The sequence below is a fragment of the Chinchilla lanigera genome, unplaced genomic scaffold (genome assembly GCF_000276665.1).
Source record: "Chinchilla lanigera isolate Chin_1 unplaced genomic scaffold, ChiLan1.0 scaffold00021, whole genome shotgun sequence".
Lineage (NCBI taxonomy): Eukaryota > Metazoa > Chordata > Mammalia > Rodentia > Chinchillidae > Chinchilla > Chinchilla lanigera.
The window spans coordinates 28,999,380-29,026,131 of record NW_004955422.1 but is presented as its reverse complement, the minus strand read 5'-3'; the positions used below and the strand labels follow the sequence as shown (position 1 = coordinate 29,026,131).

The window sequence follows — 26,752 nt, the reverse complement described above, 5'->3', positions numbered from 1 at the left end:
CTCATGGAAAATAAATATGTAAGCAAGTAAAGTAGATCATTTCGGGTTGAGATATATGAGATTTGGGAAAAGGAGCGGCATGACAGTTGACCAGAGGAGTAGGTGGGTAGGAGAGTTTGGAAGGGTGGTGGGTCAGGGACACTTCTTTGAGCAGATGACACTGACCAAGACAGAAGAATCCAAATCTGGCAGGCAATAGTGTGGAAGTTTCTAGACTGAGGTCTTGAGCTTGGGCTGAGCATGTCTGTTGAGGAGTAACAAGCCCAGCTGAGCTGGAGGGCATGAGAGGGAGGCTGGAGGTGAGGAGGGCCTTGAGAGGGACAAAGGCTGGGCCAAACTGAGCCCCAAAGTAAAGGTGACAATTTCATCTAAGAGTAGTGGAGAGCAACCTAGCCTGGCTGAGTTATTTTTCTCATTGTTGAGACAAAATACCTGTGACACCTAAAGTTAAAGGAGAAAAGGTTTATCTTGGCACAGTTTGTAGAGGTTTCAGCCCATAACTGACTGGCTCTAAGGCAGGGTGGCGTGGCAGAGGGACATTACCGAGGAGACACAGTCCATGGCATGGCAGGGCAGGCAGAAGATAGCAAGCAGCAAGCAATGACCACAGCAAGCCTTCCTTCTGTCCTTTCTATTCCATCATACCCGGGGTGGGTCACTCTTCCTTTCAGCATTGAACTCTTTATCCCAGCATCACATACCTTAGACCCAGCCACCTCCAAAAAGCCCCATCTATAACCCCAAGAGCCTTTGGGGTACATCTAGATACAGCCATAACACTGGCCAGGAGTTTACAAGCCCCTCAGGCTGCTGTGATGGACAAGCTCTGAGAGGCAAGGGGGAGGCAAGATCAGGCCAGGCTGAAAGTGTACACTGTCATGAACCCAGGTGGTGACGCTGGGGAGAAAAGAAGTACTTGGGTTCAGGACAGGGCAGGTGGGGTTGCTGATGAAAACTCCTAAGGAGAGGCAAGAATTTGTTACTTAGGCCCATTTTAGGGAGGACTGAGACTCACAGCAGGGCTGGACCTTCCCAGAGCCCGCTGGGTCTCCTGACTCTTTGCTGACTCTCATCATCCTCTGAATGGTTTTCTCTAAACTCACAAAACCTCAAGAGAAGCTCTTAGGTCCACCATGTCCAACTGGGGTGCTCCTTGGCAGTCCTACTGCCCATGCTCCCTATGACTGAAGTAGCCACGGTAATATGGAGACAGAGTGGCCATGAGACACTGACACCCCTTTCCCCCCACCATCCTTTGGCTGGCTCAAAGGGCTATGGAGAACCAGGTCTGAGTCCTAGGTATGGCACTAATCTGCTGTGTGACTTTAGATAAGTTCCAGTCCCTTTCTGGGTCTCGGTTTCCTCGTGTGTAAAATGGGCATAAGAGTAGTACCCACCCCAAAGTTCTGTGGAGAGGAACAGACACACTGATAAGCACAAAAAATGCAGGGTGGCCCATCATGCTTTCAGCACGTAATAAATGAGAGTTCTTATCATTACTATGAACCCCTGCACACCCAGAGTAATGAGGGCTTGGCCAGTGGGCAGCTTGCTGCCTCCCCAGACCACCCTCCCTGGCCCACAGGGTCTGTGGCCACCCCCCGCCGGGGGAAGCTGGTTCCTGGATGGAGTGGAGCGGGGGCGCCGCTGGAAACTGCTGTGGTTTGGCCCAGAGCTATGAGGGGGAGTGGGGAGAGGCGAGAACACGCACTCGGAAATGCTGAGCAGCCCGACAGATGGAGGAGCTAAGGATGTGAGAGACACAGACAGACAGAGAGGGACCCAGAGTCAGGGAGAGGAGGAGCAGGCAGTGGAGGACGCCGGAGGACTGGCAGTCACACCACGCCACAAGCTGAGCAGCCAACCAGCAGATGGACGGGGTTTCCGGGGGACTGAAAGACCCAGACAGACACCTGCCCGGTCCAATTCAGATACAGTAAAGCCCAGCTGTCTTGAGCCCAAGTACTTCTCTCTTCCCCAGCGTCACCACCTGGATTCATGACAGAGTGCGCTGGCAGCCTGGCCTGATCTTGCCTCACCCTTGCCTCGCAGAGCTTGTCCATCACAGCAGTCCAAGGGGCTTGTAAACTCCTGGCCAGTGTCATGGCTGTATCCAGGATCCAGGACAGGTAGAAAAGCAGAGCCAGAGTCCAAGGGACAGGCAGGCTGTCTCAGCATCAAAGGGACACAGAAGCCCAGACACACAGGCTGGCCCAGGATCTCAGGGTCAGGCTAACAGATGGACAGAATACCCGAGAGACAATGGGACCTGTAGTTCAAGGGACAGATAGATAGATGAACCCAGGGTACAAGTGTGAGATTGATAGACAAATGAATGACATGGAACAGGAATAGATTCCTGCATTCAGTGATCAGACACAACAGACTAACAGATCCAAGCACTGGCCCAAGAGCTGAGGCCCAGCCTGGGCACATTTGGCTCTCTGAATAGAGCCTGAAGTCCAAGCCAGAGACCTGACCTAGTGCCAGAGACTTGGGTGATCAAGAACAGGAGTGAGCCAGGGTGACTCATATGCTGGGCTCAGAAGCTTCCTGGCTCCTCAGAAATATGGGATCCCCCATCCTCCTCTTTTTCTAGTTTAGGTGGATCCCCAAACTCTGGGGCATGCCAGGAGGTTCCTGGGTCACAGAGGCACCTGGACCTGGGGAAAAGGGAATGAACCCTCTTCTGTCTCCCAGCTGCTGCCTGCTCAGGGGGTCGTGGGGTCCAGAAGGCATGGCTTTTGGGGTCCTTGAGCAGAAGGATTTCACCTGCTGGTTTCTCACCTCCTCTGCAGGCTTGGATTTTTGCACCCAGCATCAACAGTGTGTACTTATCTGCTCTTCTAATTTCTCCCAGGACATGCTTCCTCTTAGCACAAGACTGGGAGTCAGAAAATTAGATCCAAAATAGACTTCTGAGTGCCTCTTTCTTTGCCTATAAAATGGGGCAGCAGAAGTAGCCTGTTAGGTCAAGGGCATGACTATAGTGCTTGACTTGCCCTGGGCCGCAGACCATTAAAACCTGAGAACTTTGGATGAAGGGAGATGTAGCTAGGCTGGAAAGGCATCAAGGAAGGCTTCCTGGAGGAGGAAGTAATTCAGGCAGGAGAAATTTAATAATTTGTCAGGAGAAACTGACAAGGTGTTCTGGCTCTATGCAGAAATTTAATAATTTGTCAGGAGAAACTGACAAGGTGTTCTGGCTCTATGCAGACTCTAGCAGAGAAGTCCCAAGGCCCTTGAAGATCAGGAAGGAGACACAAGAAAACATTCACATTTATGCCTACTACATGCACAAATGCAAGAGACACAGTGGTGACTAAGATAGATAAGATCCTTGCCCTCATAGATTCCCCAGTGATAGAGCAGAAAATAATTTGAGGCCAGCCTGGGCTCTGTAGTGAGTTCAAGGCCAGCCTGAACTACATAGTTAGATCCTGTCTCAAAAAAAAAAAAAAATTAAAAATAGAAAACAAATATTTAAATAAATAAATAGTTATTACACGATATATTAAGCAGAAAGTAAGAGGAGAGGATTTGGTAGACTGGAGTGATTTGGAGAGGGTGGAAGTGGCCTGGGAGGCCTCTCTATGAAGGTGATGAGGAGCCAGTCACTGCAGGACATGAAGAGGGGGTGTTCCAGGCCCAGCAAGCAGGAAGTGCGAAGGTCCTGCATCAGGAACAAGTTTGGCTGGGCCCTCCAGGGCACCGGGAGTGTGGTGAATATGTAGACGGTGGTTTGAGATGCAATGAGAAACAGGCCAGATGGCTTGAGCCTGTAAGCTGAGGGGAAAAGTCCAGGTTTGATTCCAACTGTGCTAGGAGGCCTCTGGAAGGTTTTTCAAAGGGGAATGACATGATCTGACAGGTTCTGGAGTCATCCCACAGGCTGCATGTGGGGGATGGACTAGAGGGGGCGGAGCCTACAGAAAAGGCCCATGTGGTTGTCCAGGCAAGAAATAACAGTCCCTTGCTCCTGGCGGTGACACTGGAAAGATGGAAGGATGAGGATATATTCTGGTAAAAAGCAAAGGTACATCCCTCTCCCCCAAATCTGGGTTCCTTGCTTTAAGAGAGTATGTTTTCTCTGTGGGTGGTACTAGTCCCATTGATGGTGACATCAGCTTCTCTCAACTTCCTTCCAAATTGAGTGGGATGTGGGATAGGGTGGGCTTCCTGGAAGAGAGTCCAAGAGAGGTAGCTTGGTGGTAAGGAGGAGCCCGAGATATGTTCCCCCTTCTGTATGCCCATCCCTCTACAGTTTGTAAATTATTTTCTAACCCATCACTTAATTTAATGCTCACAACAAGGAAGTAAATAAGGCTCAGAGAAGGGATACAGAAAGCCCAGGGCAGGCCTGGGTCGCAAACCCACACCCTGGAATATTTCCTTTCTGATCTTCACGCAGCAACCATGATGCAGGCAGGTGGCAAGTGCCAGCCTATCTTTGAGAGGAGAAACTGAGGTCAGGGAAATTAGGTTGCATATTCTGGGCAGGACTGTTTTAAGACCTTTGTGGGCTCTACCTCTATCAAGCATATTAAAATGTAGCCACGTCGAACATCAAATGTAAATTATACATAACCAGATAAAAGCCAAATTGCAGCTGACTGGCTGACATCATGTTCTGTTTTGCAGACATTTAATTAAACATTTATTAATTTTGATTCTGCAGTTTTTCCCTGTGTTTTGCAGCCAATTTTTTTTTCAGACCTCAAATATTCTTCTAGGTCCATGAACATCTCGCAGGCCCTTGGTAGTGAGCATTTAATGCTGGCTGGAAAGAACGGCCAGTTTGGGTCCTGTTGCCTAAAGGGGCCAAGAGAGGCAGAAGCCAGGCCTTTCATCCCCAGGCTGCAGTGAGGTCTGTGCGCTCTCGCCTGACCCCATGTGCCCAGGACTCAGGTCTCCTTTCCTCCCTCTCCTGTCCCTGTTCCTGCCCATGGGCAGCCCTGGGCTGTGTGAGCCCTTTGTCTGCCGTGAGCTGGGAGCTAGCCGAGGAGAGGGCAGGAGTGGGTGGGGAGGTGGGCAGTTGGCCGTCAGGTGGTGATGGATGCTGGCCTGGAGCCGGGGCCTCCCTCATGCTGACCCAGCCCGGAAACAGATGGTCTTCCAGCCTGAAAGAAACTTCCAGGGTGTCACCCTCCCCCAACTCCCCAGGCCCCTTCACGTTGGACCAGCTGGTCTCTCCTCCTTGTTCAAAGCCAGAGCCATGGGAATGGGGGGTGGGGGGAGTGGGCTGGGAAGGCAAAAGAGGTGGAGGCCAGGGAACATGGCTATGTTCTGAGCCCCTCAAAGCTCTGGGGCCATTTTAGACTCTCTCATAGCCCCCCACTTCTGGCCACTCCAGGTCTGGTTTCTGCCCCTCCTATGTCCCCCGGTCAGCCCTGTCATTGTAGGCCTGGACCAAACCCCGGCTTTTCTTGGCTTCCCTCCAAGCCATCCTCTCAGAGCTACTGAGCCAGCTCCCATCCAGAGCCAGCTCTCAGAGCTACTGAGCTGATAGCATCACCTCTGATTCTGGCATGGAATTCAGATTTAGAATAAAATCTGAACTCTGCAGTCCAGATTTTTTTAATGGTGCAAGGATCAAACCCAGAGCCTGGTGCATGCTAAGGAAGTTCTCGGCTGCTTGGCTACACTGCCAGCCCCTCTGTGTCCAGAATGTGCTACCCTTTACGGTTCTGGTCTTTTATGCCTTTGCCTGTTAAAACTCTCCTATCCAGGGCCAGCAAGCCACTGGCCATTGCCCTGAAATGCCGCGCGCTCTCATGCCTGCGCCTTTGTGTCCAGCAAATCTTCCCTCTGGGATGACCTTCCACCTCTTGGTGTCTTCAAATGCTGATCCTTGCTTTAAAACTGAGATCACATTTTCTTCCTCCAGGCTTCCCTGACTTCTCCCCAAACCTTGCAGACAAGTTACTCCTCTGGTTTCCAAAGCATCTTGTAGTGTCTATTTCACCTCTTACCTGTCTTCTGTCTCCTTCCAATGAGACTGTGAGAAATATGAGGGCAAAAAACAGGTGGTTAAAATACGCTTGCTGTTGCATGAATAGCAAAGAATGATTCTGGTTGCAGGGATCACTATGTGGGCAGCGGGAGTGGATCCAAAGATGGAAGATAAAGGGACACAAATTTATTCTCATCAGAAGAAACAAAATCCAGGCCTGGAGCTGTTCAGAAGCCGAGAGCCTCACCTCAGGAGGGAGGGAAGTGTCCAAGCAATGAGTGTGAATGAACAGGCTGGAAAGGACTGAAGGAATTCCAGGGTTGGAAGGGAGAACTGGACTGAGGGGTCTTTGCAAGTCAGCTTCGGAGGGAATGGCTCCTTCCCCGTTGGTCCTGGATGCCAATCTTGTAACGTGTGGAGGATGTGTCTACATCAATCGGGGATGGGGAGGAGGGCTCTAAATGAGAAGTTCCTGGCCACATTTTGTGGGGCGTCTATGGACCCCAGAATATAATCTTTGAAAGGATCTCCAAGGCCGTCAAGCCGGTCCCTCTCACTGGCCAATGGAGAGAAACAGGCCCAGAGAGACCACACTACTGTGAACAGCAGGATACCCATCTGAGGAAACTTGGTTTTAGCTGGCCCTATGGCACCTTGCTCCCTCGCTTAGGCTCATAGTATAGTGTGGATACACTTGGACTCACGGTTCCCAAAGGACATACTGGAGATGCCAGTACTCCTCGTCTGAGGCTAGACTCCACAAATCCTGGGCTCCCCAGTTTCAGATTTGGGCAATAAGGTCACTAAATCTGTGTTGGGATTTTCCTGCCTGGTTTTCTGGGGAGGCAACTTTTGGAGGATTACTCTATGGTTTCAGCAAATGACCTGCTGTCCCATGAGCAGGGTCTGTGGGCACAGCTACCAGAGGGCAGCTGCTAGGCCAGAGAGGGGAAAGAGAACCCAGGGATTTGTATGCCAAGTAGCTTCTGGTCTATTCAGTCCTCATAGCTACTTTGAGAGATACTAGGGCTCAGAGAGGGTCTTGTTCAGGATTACATGGTAAATGACAAGTGAAATCAGGAACTGGACTCAGACTCAGAGTTCCTCCCCTCTTCCAGCTGCCCCCAGGGTTATCAGTATTCTAGTCACCTCAGCAGGCTTGCATATGATGCATCCATTCATTCATTCATTCATTCAGCCCACCGTGGACTGAGCACCTACTCTGTGATTAGGACTGAGGGTGCACAGTGAGCAGGCTGACCTAGTCAGTGTCCTGGAGCTCAGTTTGGGGAGATGCATGCATGATCCGGCAGTTACAGCCCACTGAGATGGCCAGGCCTGGTGATGCACACCTGTAATCCTAGCATTCAGGAGGCTGAGGCAGGAGGAGAGCTGTGAGTTCAAGGCCAGCCTGGCCTACACAGTGAGTTCAAGGCCAGTTTGGACTGAGTAGCAAGACCCTGTCTCGAAAAACAGAAACAAAACAACCCACTGCAATGAGGCCTGAGAGAGGAAGACAGAAGCCTGGGGGAGGCTCCTACCCATGGTGGAGGGTGGTCAACAGCTTTCTGAAAGAAGTTTGAAAGCAAAGCTTTGGAAGAAAAGCAAAACTTATCCAGGTTTGGGGCTTAGGGGCTGGGGGGACAAGCCAGGATATTCCAGGCAGAGGGAGGAGTAGGTATAAAAGCTCAGCAGTAGGAGAGCTTTGGAGCACTGTGGAATCTGTGGCCTGTGCTGAGTAGCTGGAGCCACAAAATTTGTTGACAGAAGTGTCATAAAAGGAACCGGCACAGCCCTTTGCTCCCAGGTAGAGCGGGGCACTGAGATAAGGTCAGGGGCTGCCGCAGATAGGGGTGGGGGAGGGGCGGGGGGTGAGTGTACTGAAGTAGCGAAGCACTTTAGGATTTGAGTAAGAGGCAGTGTACTCTAATGGTCAGAGTGCTGCCTAGGTTTGAGTCCTTGTTCCGCTGCTTCCTAGCTGCGACCTGGAGCGAATGATAGGCCTCCCTGGGTCCCAGTTTCCTCTTCTACAAGATAGGGATGATAACAGGGCTGGTGTAAGCGCTCTCCGGTGTCAGTAAACCCTCAAAGAAGGCGGGCCGCCTAAGGTCGGTGATAACGCTGCGGCTTCAAGGGTCTCCTGTACCGGAAGCTAATGAGCCGACGCAGTGCTCCCCATCCACTGCCGGAGGCCCATTTTACAGCTGCACGCTGAGGGACCCCGGCTGCCCTGGCCGCCTGGCTGGGTGCGGGGCTGGCGGGAGGGCGCGGGCTGAAAGCTTGCTTCCCGCAGGTACCTGCACGCCCTGTACCTGGGCCTGCAGAGTCGCTGGCGCGGGGAGCGGCTGCGGCGCCACTTCTACTGGCGGATGCTGTTCGAGAGCGCGGACGTGAGCATGCTGCGCCTGCTGGAGACCTTCCTGCGGAGCGCGCCTCAGCTGGTGCTGCAGCTCAGCCTGCTGGTGCACAGAGGCCGGGAGCCAGACCTGCTGCCCGGTGAGCCCCGCCCCGCCCCGCCCGGCTGCCCCCCCCCGGGGAAGCCCTGTACCTTCCCAATCTCAAAGCTTCTGGCAAGCGTAGGGAAACCCACCCTGTAGTCTCCCTACTGCGGGTCTGTCAAGACACCCATGGCCCCAGTACCTGACTCTTCGCCCTCTCACCACCCCTCAGGACCCCTGGGCGCCTCCCACATGCCTTCCCCCTTTGCCACTGCCAGGGCAAACCAGACTCCATTTCTGTCCTTCACCCCTCCACACACTACAGACCTGCTGCGGAAGTCCACTGCCTGTTCATTCCCCAGACTCCCAGTCCTAGCCTGCATCTTCTGGGGACACCTCCTCACAGATCTGCCCTCTCAACATCAGGGCGGCTCCTGACCCAGATCCCTCCTGCTCTACCCAGCCCCCACCCAGACCCACCCTAACCCAGCCCACCCACTCCCCACCCTGTCTCCACAGCCCTCTCCACTTCTGCCTCCCTCGTGTCCCTGGCATGGACTCTGGCCTCCTACCAGAAGGTGCTGCGGGACTCAAGGGATGACAAGCGGCCCCTGTCCTACAAAGGCGCTGTGGCCCAGGTGCTGTGGCATCTGTTCACCATTGCAGCCCGCAGCCTGGCCTTTGCCCTCTTTGCCAGTGTCTATAAACTCTACTTTGGCATCTTCATTGTGGCCCACTGGTGCGTCATGACCTTCTGGGTCATCCAGGGTGAGACTGACTTCTGCATGTCCAAGTGGGAGGAGATCATCTACAACATGGTGGTAGGCATCATCTACATCTTCTGCTGGTTCAATGTCAAGGAGGGGCGCAGCCGCCACCGCATGACCCTGTACTACTGCATTGTTCTGCTGGAGAATGCTGTGCTCACTGGCTTCTGGTACTCCAACCGCAACTTCTCCACTGACTTCTACTCGCTCATTCTGGTCTGTGTGGTGGCCTCCAGCTTTGCGCTGGGCATATTCTTCATGTGTGTCTACTATTGTCTCCTGCACCCCAATGGGCCCATGCTGGGTCCCCAGATGCCTGGCTGCATCTTCCGTGAGGCCTCAAGGCCCTGTGGCCCACCAGCTGACGCTATCACAAGTCCTCCAAGGTCCCTGCCAAGGACTACAGGCACGGAGCGGGATGGGGTCTCGGTGGGGGGTGAACGCCCAGGGACCCCCACGCCACCTGTCTTTCAGGTGCGGCCTGGCTTGCCTCCCACACCAGTGGCCCATCCTGTGCGGACAGAGAGGCCTGTCATTCGGATTGACTTGCCTCGCAAGAAGTACCCAGCCTGGGACGCTCATTTTATTGACCGCCGGCTCCGGAAGACCATTCTGGCACTGGAGTACTCCTCGCCTACCACACCCCGGTTGCAGTACCGGAGCGTGGGGACAACCCAGGAACTGCTAGAATATGAGACCACAGTGTAGGCCACAGTCTTTCCCAAAAGGGGGACAGACATGACTGACCCCACATCAACCACAGTGTTAACCTGGAGTTTGAGGGCCAACAGGCTAAGGGGAAATGGATCTGTTGGTCCCAGGATAGAGTGGCCCCACCATTGGGTTCTTTTAGGGGTGGGGGCAGCCCTTTAGGGGAGGCCTCAGTCCCAGGCCCTGTTTTCAGTGCTCTGGCCCATTCCCGAAAGTCCCCTGAACCAGGGCCAAGGGAGTTGACTGGTGCTACATTCCTCACAAGCTGCCCCATTTTTACTGGGGCCTCCATACCATGCCTGATGCAAGGGGCTGATGCCCTTGCTCCTGCCTGGCATTGCCCTCCTGGTACCCCTGGTGGACCTAGCAGAGGGAGGGCACTGTCAGATCCATGGCCTGGGCCGTTTGCTCTCCAGAGGGGATGGGGAGTATGGCTGCCTCTGTATGGGAGAGAATCTCTGAGATGGATGGAGGAGATGGTGGAAAGTGTGGAGTGAGTTGGGGCATCTTGTGGACAGGGTTGTCATGTCCTGTTGGGTCTGAGGCCTAGAGCTGGACAAGAGGGGACTTGAAGGAGGGAGTTTGGGTGGGGGAGTGGGGTGGGGGCTGGTGGTGGGGAGATGGACAGGAGAAGGAACCCTGAGGGCCCAGGCTGGTGGGAGTATGGCAGGGTGAAGGTCTGGGGAGAGGAATCTGCAATCCAGAGCAGAGAGAATAAGGAACACCAGCTCCTCGGGAAACAAGCTTTGTTGTGGACTGGTATGGATGACGTTCTAGACACCTCAGGTGAACTTTTTGAGGAGTCATTCTTTGTTCTAGATGAGCATCTGGAACATTTCTTCTAGATGAAGGTCTTGAACACAGCAGATAAAATGTCTAGGAAGATATTCTGTGTGGGCTCAACTACAGATGAGGCAGCAGGACATTCAGCAGAGGAACTGTTCTAGAGACATGCTTAGCTGTAGATGAAGTTCTAGAACACATCAATGATAAAATGTCCTAGGGAGTTGCTGATCTATATTCTATTAGGAGAAGTAAGGACACAGAAGCAAGGACACTGCTTCACTGTGGGGGGATTCTAGTGTCCACTACAGTGGGTGAGGGGAAGGGGCCCCTAGAACCCAGTGCAAATGGAACAGTCTAAGCATGGTGCTGCAGTTCTAGACTTCTGGGGCTTATGGGAGTTCTAGGTTACTGTCCATCCTGGTCCATAGCCATCTTTCTAAAAAGGAAGTTGTCCCTAGAACCTGAGCTATTTCAGCTGCCAACTTGTTTTCAGCAGGGAAAATAATAGCTTTGGGGATGTGACATGAATCCTGGCTCTCCACCACCCAGTAGATGCAGCTCTTTGGGGCAGCATCTGGGAAACAGACTTGTTTTGTCTCACATCTGAAAACCCCCCAGGATTCATGGTACATTCCCAAACCCAAACATCCTCGGGCGTGCATGGGATCACACATCCAGGGCTGCTTCTCTGACCCAGGGAGCCAGTCCTAGATGGGGTGTGAGGTGGGGAAATGGGTGGCCATATGGGTTGGAGGGATGGATCCTTTAGGCAAAAGTTGGAGCCCCTTCCCATCTCCAAACCACTAAGGTGGGTTCACTAGGAGGGGACAACAGGGAACTTTAGAGAGAGACGCAGACCCTGGCTGGGGCAAGGTATGCCATGAGAATCCTACACTATGCAAATGATAAGGTGTGCTTAGCCTCCCTGCTCAGCTACCCTACAGATTAAAGATGGGAAACTGAGGCCCAGAGTGGCAGCTGCTCTCCCAAGGCTTGAGATGGCTGGTTGCCCCATCAAATAGTGATGGGTGATGGATTTGCTGAGGATGTAAGGAGGGCCCACGCTCAGGGTAAAGAGGGCAGGACTGTGCACATACGCACACACACACACAAGCACATGTCACATCTGTGATATAAGTAACTCAGCCCCACCCACCACAGGTGGCTACACAGAAGACACCAGGCCAAGATGGTGCATCCCTCCTGCCACACAGAATACTTTTCCTTCTTCCTCTGCTTCTCTGATTCCTAAGGCGCCTCAGGAACTCAAGAGCGATGGATGATTTCATCCCAAGGCAGGCCCACTCTGGTGGGCTCACCATGCTCCTTGTCCTCTGCCCCAATCTATCTCCTGAGACCCATTTCCATGGTTGGTCACACACATGCCACAGTCTTTGTGACATGAGCATTGCCAATGAGGGTGCTGCTTCCCCAGGCTGATTGTGCCAGGAAATTTCATTCCATGCTGTTTCCCTTATACCATCCCCTACTTGCAACCTCCCATTCAGAGGTGTTGTCTTCCCATTCTACAGATGAGGAAACTAAAGCTCAACACAGCCACCTGAGGACCACCTTGGCAAGTTATTTTACTCCTTAGGGTCCTGGAAGGCCTATCTGGCTGCTTTGTTCTCCAGCATCCTAGAAGGAAAAGCTAGACGTACCCTTTCTGGGAGCTGGAGTCCCTTTACAGCTCTGGCAGCTCCAGGAACCTGGGCATGTGAATGAGCTGCCAGTGCCAGGCACAGCTTGAGGCTCACTGGGGTATCACAGGTATATTTTTTTAAACTCAGTCCCACTAAACCTTCCCTCAGGACCTCTGCATGTAAAAACATCTGAACACCAGAAAAGATGATGGTCAAAGAGCCCGAGGAGAGGACAGTGGGCACATTCTGCTTCTTAGCCTCCGGAGAGAGTTTAGCCTTCTGACCCTGGATTTCAGGACTCCATCCTTCTTGGCCTGAGGTCCCCCTCTCTGCTGGTCTGTCTCCTTGCATTGGCATAGAGGAGTCAGAGTGAGGGAAGGCCCATCCCCTTGGGGCTGTTTCCTGTTCCTCTCTGTCACACAATCTACCTCAGCCTGTCTGTCTTCCCTGCCAGAACTAAACCCCTTGGGTTCTCCATCCCCCATTCCCTATCTCCCCAGCCTGGATGCTCAGTCCTCCCCACAGTCCCTACAAAGTCCTGCTGTGAGAGAGGGATCCCCTCAGCCACCTGCCCTCCTCATCCATTATAAAGGAGAAACTGAGGCCTGGAAAGAGGCAGGCACTTGCCCAAGATTGCACAGGAAGTCAGTAACAGAGCTGGAATTTTCCTGGGGATGAGAGGTGATCAAGTCTGTCTTAATTTTGCCAGGAAGAGAAGAGGAAACATTCTGGTACCAAAGCAGCAGGAGGCCCTGCTCTAGTACCTAATCCTAAGAGACCTGTCCCTATTCTCAGGGCAAATTTCAGTCTCCCTACTTTCTCAAGCTCCCACCCTTGAACTGACTCTGTAGGCTGCTGACTGGGGTCCCTGACCTCTCCAGGCACCGAGCACCCCTGTCACATGTCCACGCACTGACATAACATGTGCCTTGTATCCGGCACCCCAGCTCAGCAGCATAGGCCTCCATCCTCCCCAGCAATGGGTCCCCAACAAGGGAGGCTTTCTCAAGTCCCCTCCTCTCCTCTGCCTCATTCTTGTACCTCCCCCAAATCTGCCTTACCCTCAGCAAGCTCCCTGTGACACCTCTGTCTCCCTGAAGCTGGGTCACCCTTGAGAGCTGGAAAAGCAGAGGGCTGGCAGGTCCAGGTCTCTGGGTGAGGACAAGGGGGCTGAGAATGTTCAGGAAGGTGCTTGCCTGGCAGCCCCAAAGCTCCCTAAAGACCAGAGTTCTATAGGTCCTTCCCTTAGAGGCACCTGGGCTGGCACTGGGTATGGGGAGAAGGTTCTCTGGGGCGGGTGTGTGGCCCGCAAAGTCAAGTGTCTGCACATAATGAAACTAGGGAAGTGGAGGTGCCAATGGGATGGGGGGCCCCTGGCAAACAGGATAGTATATGCCCTACCCATTGGCACTAAGTCCAGATTTTTACAAACACACTGTGCTGGCCAAACTAAATACTCTTTCCAGGGTCACTAGTTTGAAACCTTCAGTTCAAAATATTGAGATGATTCTGGGGAGGCCCACAGGGCCTGGAAACCTTTTGGAGGGACAGAGGCCTTTGCTTCCCCTGAGACTTTACCAGTCTAACTCTATGCCCCTGCCACCTGGCCCTCTGAAAGAAGACCCCACTCCTCCCTCAGCTGGAAAGGAGGAGGAGTCCAGGGAATCCACAAGGACTCTGGCTTGGGAAACATCCTCTAATAAGGGCTGCAGGCCCACCTAGGCCTCAGTGCAGCTTGAGGGGGAGCTTTGGAGTGGGGGCACTTCTGGTTAGGAGGAACCTGCATCAGGTGAGGGGGAGTCTAGGCACAGGATAAAAACTGAAAGTGGGACCCACTGCCCCATGTTGTGCTGGCCTCGGACCTGCTTCCCTGCCACCTGAGCTGGGAACAGGTGCAGGAGAGCTGCCAGTTTCCATACTGGAGTGCTTTGTGACCTCTCAGTGCAAGGGACTGAGTGAGTGCCAAGCCACACAGACAGTCGCAGAGCAAGGGCCTCAGTCCCTCTTTCCAGCCAAAGAGGTTTCTGAGACCCTAGGCTGGGGAGGGGACTACAACCTGCCATTCTGGTTGGGAAGGGATGTGGCATTCCCAGGCCCTTGGTTGCTACAGGTGGGGGCAAGGAGAGGAGGAAGGCTGGAGCAGGACACACTGGGAGAGGGAGGCCCAGCCAAGCCTGGCCTGGTTGAGCTGCCAGAGCCCACCTGACACCAAACCCTCTGGGGAACACAGGGAACTTCCTGTTCTCGGCTTCTTTCCCTCTAACCTTCTCTTGACAAGAAAGCAGGCCTCTTCCCAGTAACCCTGGCCTTTAGTCTATGCACACTCGCCATGAAGGCCTCCCAGGCCAGGCTGGAGGGGTGGGGGCCCAGGATCACCGCAATAATCTCAGAATGGAGGGGACCTTGGGACAAAGAGGGGGTAAAGACAGCATCAGGTGGGAAAAGAATTATTCCTCCATCCTCCTGTTCCCTAAATCCCAGAATCCATACGGACCTACCATGACCCCCTCCCTGCCTGCTTCTTGCCTGTCTGCATTGGGCTAAACCCCCAAACATGAAGGGGCCTCAGGCAAACAACCCCTGTCCCCGCAGGAAGGAGCAGGGACCATTCCCAGGGTCTCCACTTACTCTTTTCACACCTAATGATCCTGTGCTTTGGAAGATCTGTATTTTCTCCCAAGCAGACCTCCTTTCTCGATGAAGGATTCATTCTGCCACATTAACTCATACTGAGACTCTGGTTGTAGTAAATGCTGCTAAGGCCTCAAAAGAGCTTCCAGAGCTTGAGGGTGGGGAGTTTCCATATCCTATTGGGTTGCTTACTCTTAAAAGCACTCTTGGATGCCCACCTACTCCCGCCTCCACAGACCCTCAGGCAGCCTCTAGCAGCTCACATTGGGAATCAGTGGTTTAGTTGTCCAGCTCCTATTTCATGGAAGAGTAGGTCCAGAGACCAGAGGTGGCCTGCCCAAGGTCACACAGAAAGCTGATGGCAGGGTGGGACCAGAACCCAGGTCCTTGGGGGGGGGGTCCCACCACAACCACCCCCCAGCTCTGATCCCCGTGCCCCAATTTTCCTCCAGGAACGACTAGCCATGCCTGAGGGGCTGATTTCCCTCTCTCAGCACAATTCTGGGTGATTCCCTCCATGTTCCTTCTTCCCTCCCTAACTGACCCCACTCTGCTCCTTCTGTTTCCTAGTTCCAGTCCCACTTCTAGATATTTACTACATCTGTGCCATTCCCAGTCCCCTCACCCCCACTCGCCCTTCTGAGCTTCCCCCAGGAGGGGCAGGGGGCCCCAAGCTGCGGCTTCTGTACTAAGACTCTTTTGTACTCCACAAACTTTTTGTATATTTTTAATTTTGCTGCAACATGAGATATTAAAAGTCATTTCAGTATGTGCTGCTTGTGTCTTATTGTTTTGGCTGTTCTGGGTTGGGTGAAGGAAGAATGGGAAGGAAGGCTACCTTTTGCCATAATCTCTGTGGCTCCTTCCAGTGAGAAAGACTTGGCTGGGAGAGTTAGGACATTAAAGAACTTCCTTGTTGACTGGACAGAACCTCCATCAATCATCAAGAATCCCAGGCCAACGTGTCTAGGGATCTCCAAACTCATTTTACAGAAAAGGGGAAAGAAGAAAGTGAGGGGTGAGAACATACTTGTCAATGGTCAAAGAATGAGTTCATGACACAATCAAGGCCCAGAACAAAATTCCCAACTCCTCTAAAACAAGTATGTGTTGAGAACCTTACATATGCCAGCTGCATGAACAAGAAAGATAAAACAGGAGTTTATTTTATGGAGGGCCTTGCCTCTAAGAAGTCCCTCCCTCTAGGGTTCCCACTCTAACCCAGCAGTCTTCAAGCTTCTAAAAGCATCAGAACTATATGGAGGACAGGGGAGCTCTTTTAAAATGCTGATTTGCATCTCCATAACCAGAGGGTAGATAGAACAGGCCTGGGACTCTATTTCAGGCAGGCACTTGTGCCGCTGAGCTATATCCCTGGCCCCTGGGACTCTATTTCAAAATGTCTCCAGGAGATGTTGGTGTGAAGAAGTCTAAAGACCTCATTCCTAGGACCATCCCTTTAATGCATCCTCACACCAATCTGATCATGGTGTTCACTTGCTTTAGAATTCCCCATGGCTGCTCAGCACTTCCAGGATAAATGTCAACCCTGATGCTAACTTTTCACAAACTGGACCCCTAACATCTCCTGAGCCTCATCTCCAGGAGTCCCACCTGGTCCACTGAGCTTTTCCAAGCCCATCTTCCTGATTCCATGAGACTCTCCTGGTTGCCACCAAACAGTCTTTCTCACCATCCTTTCATGCAGGCTTCCTAGTGGTCCCCTTCCAAGTACTCAGAACATGGTACCTTAACCCTTACCTGGCATCAGGGAAAAAATCATAATTGATCTAAAACAATGATTCTCAGAATGTGGTCCCCAGATCAGCAGCACCGGGGAACTTGTTAGAAATGCAGACGATCAGGCCCCAACCCAGACCGACTGAATCAGCCAATGAATGAGTGGCAATCTGTTTTTGATAAGTCTTCCAAGTGACTATGATGCATGCCCAAGTATGTGAATCATTGATCTAAGATAATTCCCCAGACCAGGTATTCGAGGGGTAGGGGCAGGTGACCTGATGCCAGTGAGGCAATGACTGCCAAGTATGTGCTGTAGCTATGCTTCCCTTCCTTCTGTAAGGAACTTTTAGCAAGGCATATGGCCACTAGGATGAAAGACTACATTTCCCAGCCTCCTTTGCAGCTAGGCAAGGTCTGACCAATGAGATATGAGCAATAGAACTTTGTGCTAGGGTACTTCCTGTCTTCCCTTTAAGGAAGGGGCGTGAAGGTCTCTACTGGCTGAAGGAAGCTATGTGGAAAACACAAGGGAGTGGGACATTCCCAGGTCCTTGGTTGCTGCTGGTAGTACACAGGGAGGAACCCACATATGGTAGTGCAGCAAGATAGGAAACACTTGGGTGGTGACGTATGGAGCTGCCACACCTGTTCTGGCCTGTGCATACCTCAACTATTATGTGAAGAAAAGGTAAACTTCTGTCATGTTTAAGGCCACTGTTATTTGGGTTTTTGTTACAGCCACGTATATCCTGGTTAATGCTTCTAGACCACTGGTTCCTAGGGGAGGTCTTTTGAAGAGTCTCTGGAAAAAAAAGACACAAAAAAGCCAGGTACACTTGGAATCCCAGTTATTCAAGAGGCTGAGGAGGCAGGAGGATCAAAAGTTGGCATTCAGCCTGAGCAGGTTAAGACCCTGTCTCAAAATAAAAATTTTAAAAAGGGAGTGGGGATGTAGCTCCTGGTTCAATCCCCAGTATCCCCAGGCCCTAAAAAAAAAGACAGACAAAGGAGGGGAAACTTAGTCTCATCTTGCTGGATGACTTCATGTCTGTTTTTCCCAAGGTGACTGTAGCTGTCTTGCTGGCTATATTAGTTTGCTAGTGCTGCCAACACAAAACCCAGAGACAAGGGACTGAAACAACAGAGATGTATCTTCTCACAATTCTGGAGGCTAGAAATCCAAGTCCTATGTGTGGGAGGGTTGACTTCTCCTGGGGCCTCTCACCTGGGCTTGCAGCCCACTGTCTACTCTCTCTGCCATGTCCTCACATGGTCTTCCTCCCAGTGCCCCTGGTGTTTCTGTGCCCAAATTTTCTCCTTTTCCAAGGATGAGAACCCTGACAGCCTCATTTTATTTTGTTTTGTTTTGTTTTTTGTTTGTTTTTCTTCTGGTACTGGGAATCGAACTCACCACCTTGCACTTGCCAGGCAGGCGCTGTGTCGCTGAGCTAAATCCCCAGCCCTTAACAGCCTCATTTTAACGTACTAAACTCTTGAAAGGCCCAATCTCATTTACATTTTGGGGTCCTGGGAGTTAAGTGCTTTGGCATATAAAAGGGGAGGGGCACACAATTCAGCCCACAACACCAGCAAAGTAGAAAAGTATGAGGTATTTGATGCCACTGTTTAGCCTGTAAGTTTACGAGCTCATTCTGGGACTTCCTGTCATGAGCAGTAATGATGCTCCTTCTTGTCTGATCCCCTTTGTGTGGATTTCCAGTTCCTTGCCCCCAGAAGCATCACATCAGGCATCAGACATTTGCTCAAGCTGTTCCCTCAGCCTCACTCCCCTTCTCCTTCCCGGCTTGGCTGGAATGCCTCAGGCTTGGGGAATGGCTCCTGCTCCCGCTTTGCCACACAAGCAGCTTGTCTTACAGCGGAGTTCCTTGTGGGGGTCTTTTTCTCTAAGCACTCAGGGTTGGCATATGCCCTGCACACCTGCTGGCCCCGCTGCTCTGTTCCCTCCTCCTGCCCAGGGCAGGCATTGATAATCAATCCTCTTCTCTTGTTGAGAGCAGATTTGCTTTTTATAATCCCTTACACAGCTCTCTAGGCAATCCTGCAAATCAACTGGAGGTGAATCCTATCTGCCACAGTGAGGTCTCTAAAAACACCGACTTCGTTTGGCTCATCTTATTTTTGATTCAAAAGCTAACTTTAATAATATATGTTATCACTGTATGCTTCTGCTCACATTTAATCCTTGTAGCAGTCATCTGAGGCAGGCACCATGGTTATCCTGCTTTTGACAAAGGAGGACTCTGAGGCTCTGAGAGATGAGGGCAACTTGTTCAAGGTCATTTACATTCAGCCATAGGTCCACCATCCCCAAACACTTCCACTGACATTTACCAAGCACTTCATCTGTTCATGGCTCTCAGATGGATATTTCAGAGAATACTCAGATAATTCTCTCTTTTTACTGGTATTTGAAACACTTCTGGTCTTAATTGTTATTCCCAGCAGTTCAGAGATGTTTGAAATCAGTCAAAGAATAATAAAGCTCCATTTTATAGACAGGGAAACTGAGCCCTAGAGAGAGGACAGAGCTTGCAAAAGCTAGCCACTGAAGTGGCAGAGTGAGAGAACATCTTTGATGCCTGCTGCCATTCTGATGGTGGGGATTCTGGACTGGCCCAAGGGGTAAGTGGTGACTTTGGCATACTGAACAGAGCCGGGCGTTGGCTCGCACATCCCTGCCTCTTCCTGTTGACAGAGCAGACTGAGTGCAAATCTCACTTCCTGCTCTTGGAAGGTGAGGAGCAGGATGTAGAGCAGCAGGAAGGAGAGCCTGGGAGAGCTGGCATTAAGCAGTCTCACACCCAGGGGCATTAGGGAGTCCTGATGCTCTCTCCAACTGACACTGACCTGGCACACACGCTTTCAAAAACACTGCAGTATAGCTCGGTGCCCTGGCACCTGCATATCACACTTTCCAGCTGCTTTCTCATCTGTGTCCTTGTGTCTTCCCCTGCCACTTCTCTGAATAGCAGGACAGAGCTTTGAGGGCTATGGATCCTATTGGGAAGATAAGAACACTGCAGTAAAGTGAGGTTTCAGTAAGAAACCTGGAGCCAGGTGTGGTGAGCACTTGGGAGGCTGAGGCAGGAGTGTCACTGTGCATTCAAAGTCACCCTGGATTATATAGTGGATGCGAAGTGGCCCAAACTACATAGTGACACTCTGTAGATAGATAGGTAGAGAGATAGATAGACAGACAGAGAGATAGATAGATAAGATAGATAGATAGATAGATAGATAGATAGATAGATAGATAGATTAATAGATAGGGTGGCCAGTGTCATACAGCAAAGACATTCAGAATACAAGCCTTCAGAATCCAGGTGTCAGGGCATGGTAAGGATGGACCAATCAGAACCTTTCTAAGTGTCCTGGGTGGGGCATGCAGAAGGCAGATTGTAGAAGTAGGGGACACTAGATTTCAGATCCAGACCAGCCAAAAGTACTAGGTCCTCTTGTTCACTTTGTGACCTAATGAACTAGGCTCTGCACTCGAATCTGTTTTAAAAATCTATGTAGGAGGCCAGGTATGGTGGTGCATGCCTGTAATCCCAGCTCTTGGGAGGCAGAGGCAGGAGGATTACCATGAATTTGAGGCCAACCTGGGATACATAGTGAATTCAAGACCAGCCTGAACTAGATAGTGGGACCCTGTCTCGAAACAAAACAATGTGTAGTAGGAATAATGGTACCCCAACAGGGCAAGGAATAAATGAGATGAGATATGCACAGTGCTTAGCACAGAGGCACAAAGAGGCCTTGCTTTCCTAACATTCTCCCAAGAGACAGAAACATAGCCCACAAACCATAGAGAAGTAAACGGGTAGTGTGTGTTGAGGGGAGGGGATCGTTTTCTGGAGACTGAATGCATGCTGGTCAAATGTTCTACTGCTGAGCTACATCCGCAGCCCTATAGTCAAAATTTATTGAACGATATGTGCCAGGAGCTATTCTGCGTGCATTTAATCCTTAGATGGTCACTGTGAAGTCAAACTAATGTTATACCTTCTTCACAGATGGGAAAGCTGAACCATTAGTGCTTACAGAAATTGCCCAAGCTTATAACTCTGGTAAGTGGCAAAGCCAGGATTCAAACTGAGGCAGCCAGTCTCCAAGGCCCACACGTACTATCTCTCTAAATGGTAATGAATTGTTTTAAATTGTAACTTGCTTGGACGTGGTACCCTATGAAACATTTCCCACCCACTCTCGTTCACTTCTTCCCACAGCAGCCCAGGGCAGGAGGAAGGGGTTGCTCCCTATTTATAGAGAGCCAGGGGCAAAGGGCAAGGCTCTGAAGGGGGAAGTGACTCCCTTGCCAAGGTCATTACATTAATAAGGTCAGTGGCAGAAGTGGGGCTGGAACTTGAAGTTTTCCAAATTTGGATTCCAAACTTAGAGGCCCCTTCCCAGCCTTGCCCAGTGGCTAAGCCCCCTCCCTAGACAGCATCCCTCCTGGCTGGAAGCCTGGGCCTCCACCTTTGGCTGCAGGGTGCCCTGCATCATGTCCTCCACCTCCCCTCCCCACTGTCACACAGATGGGAGGGGCAGGAACTCCAGGGCTGGTGGAGTTTCCGACCAGGCAGGAAAAGGAACAAAGGAACAGGGGCCTGGGGGGTGCGGGGGGAGAGAGGGTGGCAGGAGGAGAGGGGACGCTTCACCATGGACTATGAAGTCAAGAAAGGGAAGAAGGTAGGTGGGAGTCTGAGTGGGATACAGGGCAGAGGCAAGTTCCTGAAGCTGGGGAGAGGGGCTCCTGAGGGTGGGGGCAGTGGGTGGCACAGGTGGGGCCTTCCTCCTCACTTCCTTTCTACCCCCGGCAGGCATTTAGCTCTGTACTCCCTAACTTGTTTCTCCACTATTGGTGGCCTCTGCCATCCCTGGACGGAAAGACAGACAGGGACCTTCCTGGGAAACCTGCTTCCCTAGTATTTCTGGCGGTTCCCTCCTGTAGCTTCTCAGACAGACAGCCAGACAGACAGCCAGCAGACCCATCCTCCCACTCCCCTGCACTCCACCTTGGGCAACTGTGTGCTAAGCAGCAGCCTGTCTCGGTCTGTGTGTCCTGCCTGTGCCCCATCTCTGCACAGGACTCACTCCTCGGGCCTCAGCTGGGACCCATTCCCCTGCCCTTCCCAAATTCACCCCTCCCTGACTTTTTCAGTCCACTTTTCTGGCTGTGTCACCGAACTCCTCGCATTCCAACTCCCCCCATTCCACCGACACAGCACCCTCCTTTTCCAAGAACCCTGGCTCAGGGCCCTTCTAAAAGGTGCCTGTGTGAATCACAGAGCACTCAGGAGGGAGCCAGCCTACGTGCGTGCCCTTTCTGCCTTGTTCCTTTGATAGGCATTTACTGAGCACCTGTCATGTACCAGGAAGTGTGCCAGGTGCTGGTGATGATGCAGTGGTCAACAAAGTCAAATAAGGTCCCTGCTCCTTCCCCAGAGATCGCAGGTTAAGGCAGTGAATGAATTAATGTAAAATTGCACAAAGACCCCATGCCCTGCAGTGGGAGACAGAATGTCAGTGTCCCCACCCTTAGGCTGGGAAGTTTTTGCTGAGAGCTAATGGGTGGAAAGAAGGGGGTAGGGAATGTTTTGAGTAGTGTAACAGCATAGGAACGTTAGGAGGCAGGAGAAGGGGAACAAGGAGATGAGGCTGGAGAAGTGGGCAGGGCTGGACCATTGGGGGTCACAGACAAAACATTTAGGCTACCCCAACACTCACACACATACAGGTTAAAGTTCCAGGTCTGCAGCTGGCATCAAGGCCTCCATGGCTTGTTCATCTCATAATCCAGCCATGACTGACAGGCTACACACGGCTTCTCCAGGCTCACCCCAACTAGCCTTTGAAGCCCCGAGTTTTGCAGTTTTGCACTTGGGGCATCCTCTGCTTGGAATGCCTTCTCCAGACCTAGAGAGTTTACTCTCATTTCTTGGAGCTCCCGCATACTCCATGCGTAATATCAACTCGAAAACCCGAATCACCTAGTGGGCTTGTAAAAATGCATGTCACTGGGGTCTAACTCAATAGATCTGGGGTGGTGTGTGTGAAATGTTATTTCTAACACTCTCATGGGGGTGCTGGCTGTGGGATCATACTCTGAGGACCACTGGTCTTGGTCCCAGCTACTCCAGGTGTGGTGTGCAGACCACAGCATCAGAGTGCGGGAGCACATTAGAAATGGGGAGTCTCCACTCCACCCCACAAACACTGAACCAAAACTCATGAACATGGTGAAGTCTGAAACTCACTAGTCTAGGCCACTTATCACAAACCCTGGAGGCAAGGCTGGGGTCCAGTTCAGGCCCTGAATCCCAGGCCCTGAATCATGCCACACAGGCATGAGTGAATGTTCACTGGATGGATGAACCTAGGCACTTGTGGACTTGTACGTAGTGTGTTTACTTGAACTAGAACATGAGCTCCTAAGGGCAGGGGTGTTGTTTTGTTCATGTCGTCTTGTTGCAGGAGCTAAGAAATCGCACCACAAATTCTGTTTATATGCTCAGAGGTGGGCTGCCACTGAAATCACCCGAGGAGCCTTTAAAAGTCCCGATGGCTGGGACCCAGCCCCAGAACTCCTGATTTGGTTGGTTGGTCTAGGGGGTAGACTGAGCACCTGAAGTTTTAAAAGCTGCCCATCCAAGTCGCTCCAGCGTGCAGCCAGAGTGGGGAGCATCTGCTGGGAAGTGTGGTTCTCACAGTTCGGCACACATCAGAATCACCCGGAGGGCCTGTTAAATCCTGATCACTGGGCCCTGCCTCCAGAGTTTCAGGTTCAGAGGGCCTGGGTAGAGCCTGGGAATCTACATTTCTCTAGACTCCAAGACACTGCTGCTGGTCCAGGAACCACCCACTGAGAATAGCTGCTCTAGAGCAGTGCTCAGACTTCTGTCAGAGATTTAGAGTCTGATGGTCTGAGAAGGGCCCCTGTACTTTGCACCTCCGATCTTGATCCTAGCCATTTTTATTCAGGTGTCTCTGGCTTGTACTTAAATTATTTGGGAAAACACAGAGAACACCTCAACAAATACCTTTGTACCCACCACTGGTTGACATTGACTTTTTCTATATTTGCCCCAGTCTGGGCATAAGAATGGAGCCCAAGTGTGAGAACCACACTTCCAAGCAACTGCTCCCCACTCTGGCTGCATTCTAAAATTACTGGTTCCATCGCTATCAGCTTCTCAGCCAGCTCCATCTCTGGGACTTCACTTTTCCATCTGTGAAGCGGGAATTGCAGAGGTACTCCTTTTACAGAGTTTTTACAAGAGTTAAGTTAGGTCCTGTAAGTTAAACAGTGGACATGGTAAGTGCTCAATTAAGTCAGTGCTGTTATTACTGTTATCTCTCTTGTTGTCCCCAGGGCTTTGTGTCTCCCATCCGAAGGCTGGTGTTCCCCAAGGCCACACGCCGGGCAGCCTTTCGCAACAGTGTGAGCCGCCGGCCCCTGCACTCAATGCCCCTTTATCCCCCCGACTATCTCATTGACCCCCAAATTCTGCTATGTGACTACCTGGAGAAGGAGGTCAAGGTGAGTGTGGGATGAGAGGGGTTGGGTGAGGCCTTACCTGTCCCCTACACCACCCCCTGACCAGCCTGGTCTCATACAGGGGTAGTTGTGGCTCTTGAGTGACAGGCCTGGGTTCATGTCAGCCTAGCCCTTGTGTGCCCTTAGCTAGTGACCTCACTCCTCTAAGCCTCAGTGTTCCCCTCTCAGCATGGGGTCAACACCTGTCCCTGTGGGTTATGGATGGGAAAGTGTTCTGTGTTTTGAAAAAGCTCTGCTTTCCCATAAGATTCTACTGCAGTGACTTTGTTATCCAGGTTAACAAGCCACAAAGGACTCTGACTGCCCAAGGACTTCTATGTCAGGAACATCATGAAGGCAAAGTGGGCACCCTCAGCCAAGGAGAATTGTGCTGGGATGGGACTGTCAGATTCAGCAAACAATAGGCCACTTAGTTAAATTTGCATTTCAGATAAGCAATGAGTACTTTTTAGCATAAATATGTCCCAAATATTGCACAGAACTAAAAGTTCTAAAAACTTAAAACCAAGATTATTATTTATCTGAAATTCAAATTTAATTGGTATCCTGTATTTTACCTGGCAAGCTATAGGGAAAAGCTAGCAAATCTACTTAAAATCTGGAGACTGAGATTTCATGGAGAAAAAAAAGAAGAGAAAAAGTTTGGTGGAATTCACCTAAAAGACTACAACTAAAAATAATGAAGAAAGTTAATTCTCATATTAAATAACATTTAGGTGATAACATCAGGTTACAACTAAGAATAAGTGAAGAATTAATATATTGATCTGAAGCACCATTTTTCTGACAAAATGAAATACTAATTCAGTACATTCTTCCCTTCCATTTGACTTCTGCAAGGAGATCAAAAAGAGTGCTTATGAGCTGCAGTTCATTTGGAATCATTCTACCACTGAGTCCTTTTTCGTTTTTAATTTTGAGACAGAGTTTCACAAAGTTGCTCAGGCCTCAGATTGTGATCTACCTGCCTCAGCCTCACAAGCAGCTGGGATTAGAGGCATAAGCTACAACAGCCAGCTGGGGTCAGTCTTTTTAAGCTATAGCAAAGGCAAGGGTATAGCTCAGTTGTGGAACACTGGCTTAGCATGCACGAGGCCTTACTGGGAGTTGAACACAGGGCCTTCTGCACTGAGCTATAACCCCAGGCCTTTTTATTTTGAAGGACAAGTTTTGCTAAGTCATTAAATTGCTCAGGCTGGGCTTGAACATGTGATCCTCCAGCTTCAATCCCCCAGAGTGCTGGGATTAATAAATGTGTGCAACCACACCCAGACAAATGTTTTAGTCACCCTGTACCATGGGTGAAATACACGTAAAGCCCTCAAAACTGTACCTGGCTTCTGTTATGAATTCAATGAAAGTTATCATCAGATTATTACGAATTCAGATATTTGTATCTCAGCCTATCCTCACTTCGTCAGTCAGGACACCAGGATCCTCCACAGCTTCAGGGTGACTGTGTCCTTCACTCATTCATTTCTCATCCAGTTCCTGGGCCACCTCACCTGGGTGACTTCCTCTCTGAACCCCTCGAGCCGTGACGAGCTCCTGCAGCTGCTGGACAAGGCCAGGGTGAGGATCTGGGGAGAGAAAGTGGAGGGCGGGGTCCCGTCCTTTGCTCCCTTTCCTGCCGATGCTTCCCACCGGGACTCAGGAGACCCGACCTACCCCGCAGCAGCTGAAGGAACTGCCGCTGAAGACCACGGCGGAGCAGGACAGCATCCTGAGCCTATCGGCTCGCTGCCTGCTGCTCACCTGGCGCGACAACGAGGAGCTCATCCTGCGCATCCCTACGCATGAGATCGCCGCCGCCTCCTACCTGCAGGACGACGCGCTGCACCTGCTGGTGCTTAAGACCGGTGGGCCGCGGTGGGGCCTGGCAGGGAGGATCTGCAGCAGGGGTGGGGCGAGAGGAGAGGGGAGAGGGTGATGGTAGACCTGGCCGCACTACCCTGAGACCAGGGACAGGGTCACGACACAGCAAACCGGGGGCGAGGCTGAGGACAGTGGGCGTGCTAAAACCAGGACATAGGGAGGGGACATTCTGATCACCAAGTCAGAAGACAGGTCTGAGGGAGGGGCCCCGGAGTGGGAGAAAAGTAATGCGGGAGGCCAGGGGCGGTGTCAAGGCCTTGTAGGGGTGGAGTCTGAGGCCGGGGGCGGAGCCCGAAGTTAAAATCACTGGTGGCATCCTGAAGGGAATGCCAGGAGTGGGCCCAGGATCCCTGAGCGCGGGGCCAGGGTGTGCGGGGCAGGTCGAGGCCGGGGCAGCGGGAGCCCAGAGCGGCGGCGGAGAGGTGGGGGCGTCCAACTGGTGGCCTCAGGAGGTCCCTTAGCTGCGATCTCCTGCGTTGACGCCCCCACCCCGCCCTTCCTAGGTCTGGGCGTGGACCCGGTGCCCGCCGGCGTGGATGCCAGTCCCGGAGGCACGAGGTGCGACCCGGGCCCTCCGGGCGCGGCGCCCGAGAAGCGGCGGGCGGGCACGGCGGAGCGGCGCC

At 51.8% G+C, this 26,752-nt stretch overlaps 2 protein-coding genes and 1 long non-coding RNA gene across 5 annotated transcripts in view; 2 read left to right on the top strand and 1 right to left on the bottom strand.

The window, feature by feature from the left end:
- Positions 1-1,717: 1,717 nt before the first annotated feature.
- Xkr7 (XK, Kell blood group complex subunit-related family, member 7) lies at positions 1,718-10,231 on the top strand. Its single transcript, XM_013513843.1, has 4 exons — positions 1,718-1,936; positions 2,053-2,129; positions 8,247-8,449; positions 8,911-10,231. Exons 1-4 carry the CDS (start codon positions 1,718-1,720, stop codon positions 9,864-9,866), a joined length of 1,455 nt encoding a protein of 484 aa, XP_013369297.1. The 3' UTR covers positions 9,867-10,231.
- A 376-nt stretch (positions 10,232-10,607) lies between these two features.
- LOC106148500 overlaps positions 10,608-26,752 on the bottom strand; it is a 16,574-nt gene continuing 429 nt past the window's right edge. Inside the window, exons 2-4 of one of the 3 annotated variants that reach the window (XR_001234015.1) lie at positions 26,010-26,144; positions 25,668-25,834; positions 10,608-17,474 (exon numbers count right to left, since the gene is read on the bottom strand). This is a non-coding gene — a long non-coding RNA (uncharacterized LOC106148500). Of the gene's footprint in view, positions 17,475-25,667; positions 25,835-25,922; positions 26,145-26,752 lie in introns of those variants that run through there. The other 2 variants (XR_001234016.1, XR_001234017.1) reach the window with 2 other exon arrangements.
- Ccm2l (cerebral cavernous malformation 2-like) overlaps positions 20,305-26,752 on the top strand; it is a gene marked incomplete in the record, with an annotated part of 16,586 nt that continues 10,138 nt past the window's right edge. The window contains 5 exon segments of the mRNA XM_013514318.1: positions 20,305-21,385; positions 24,069-24,236; positions 25,743-25,826; positions 25,930-26,113; positions 26,633-26,752. Coding sequence (XP_013369772.1) covers positions 21,356-21,385; positions 24,069-24,236; positions 25,743-25,826; positions 25,930-26,113; positions 26,633-26,752 — 586 coding nt within the window.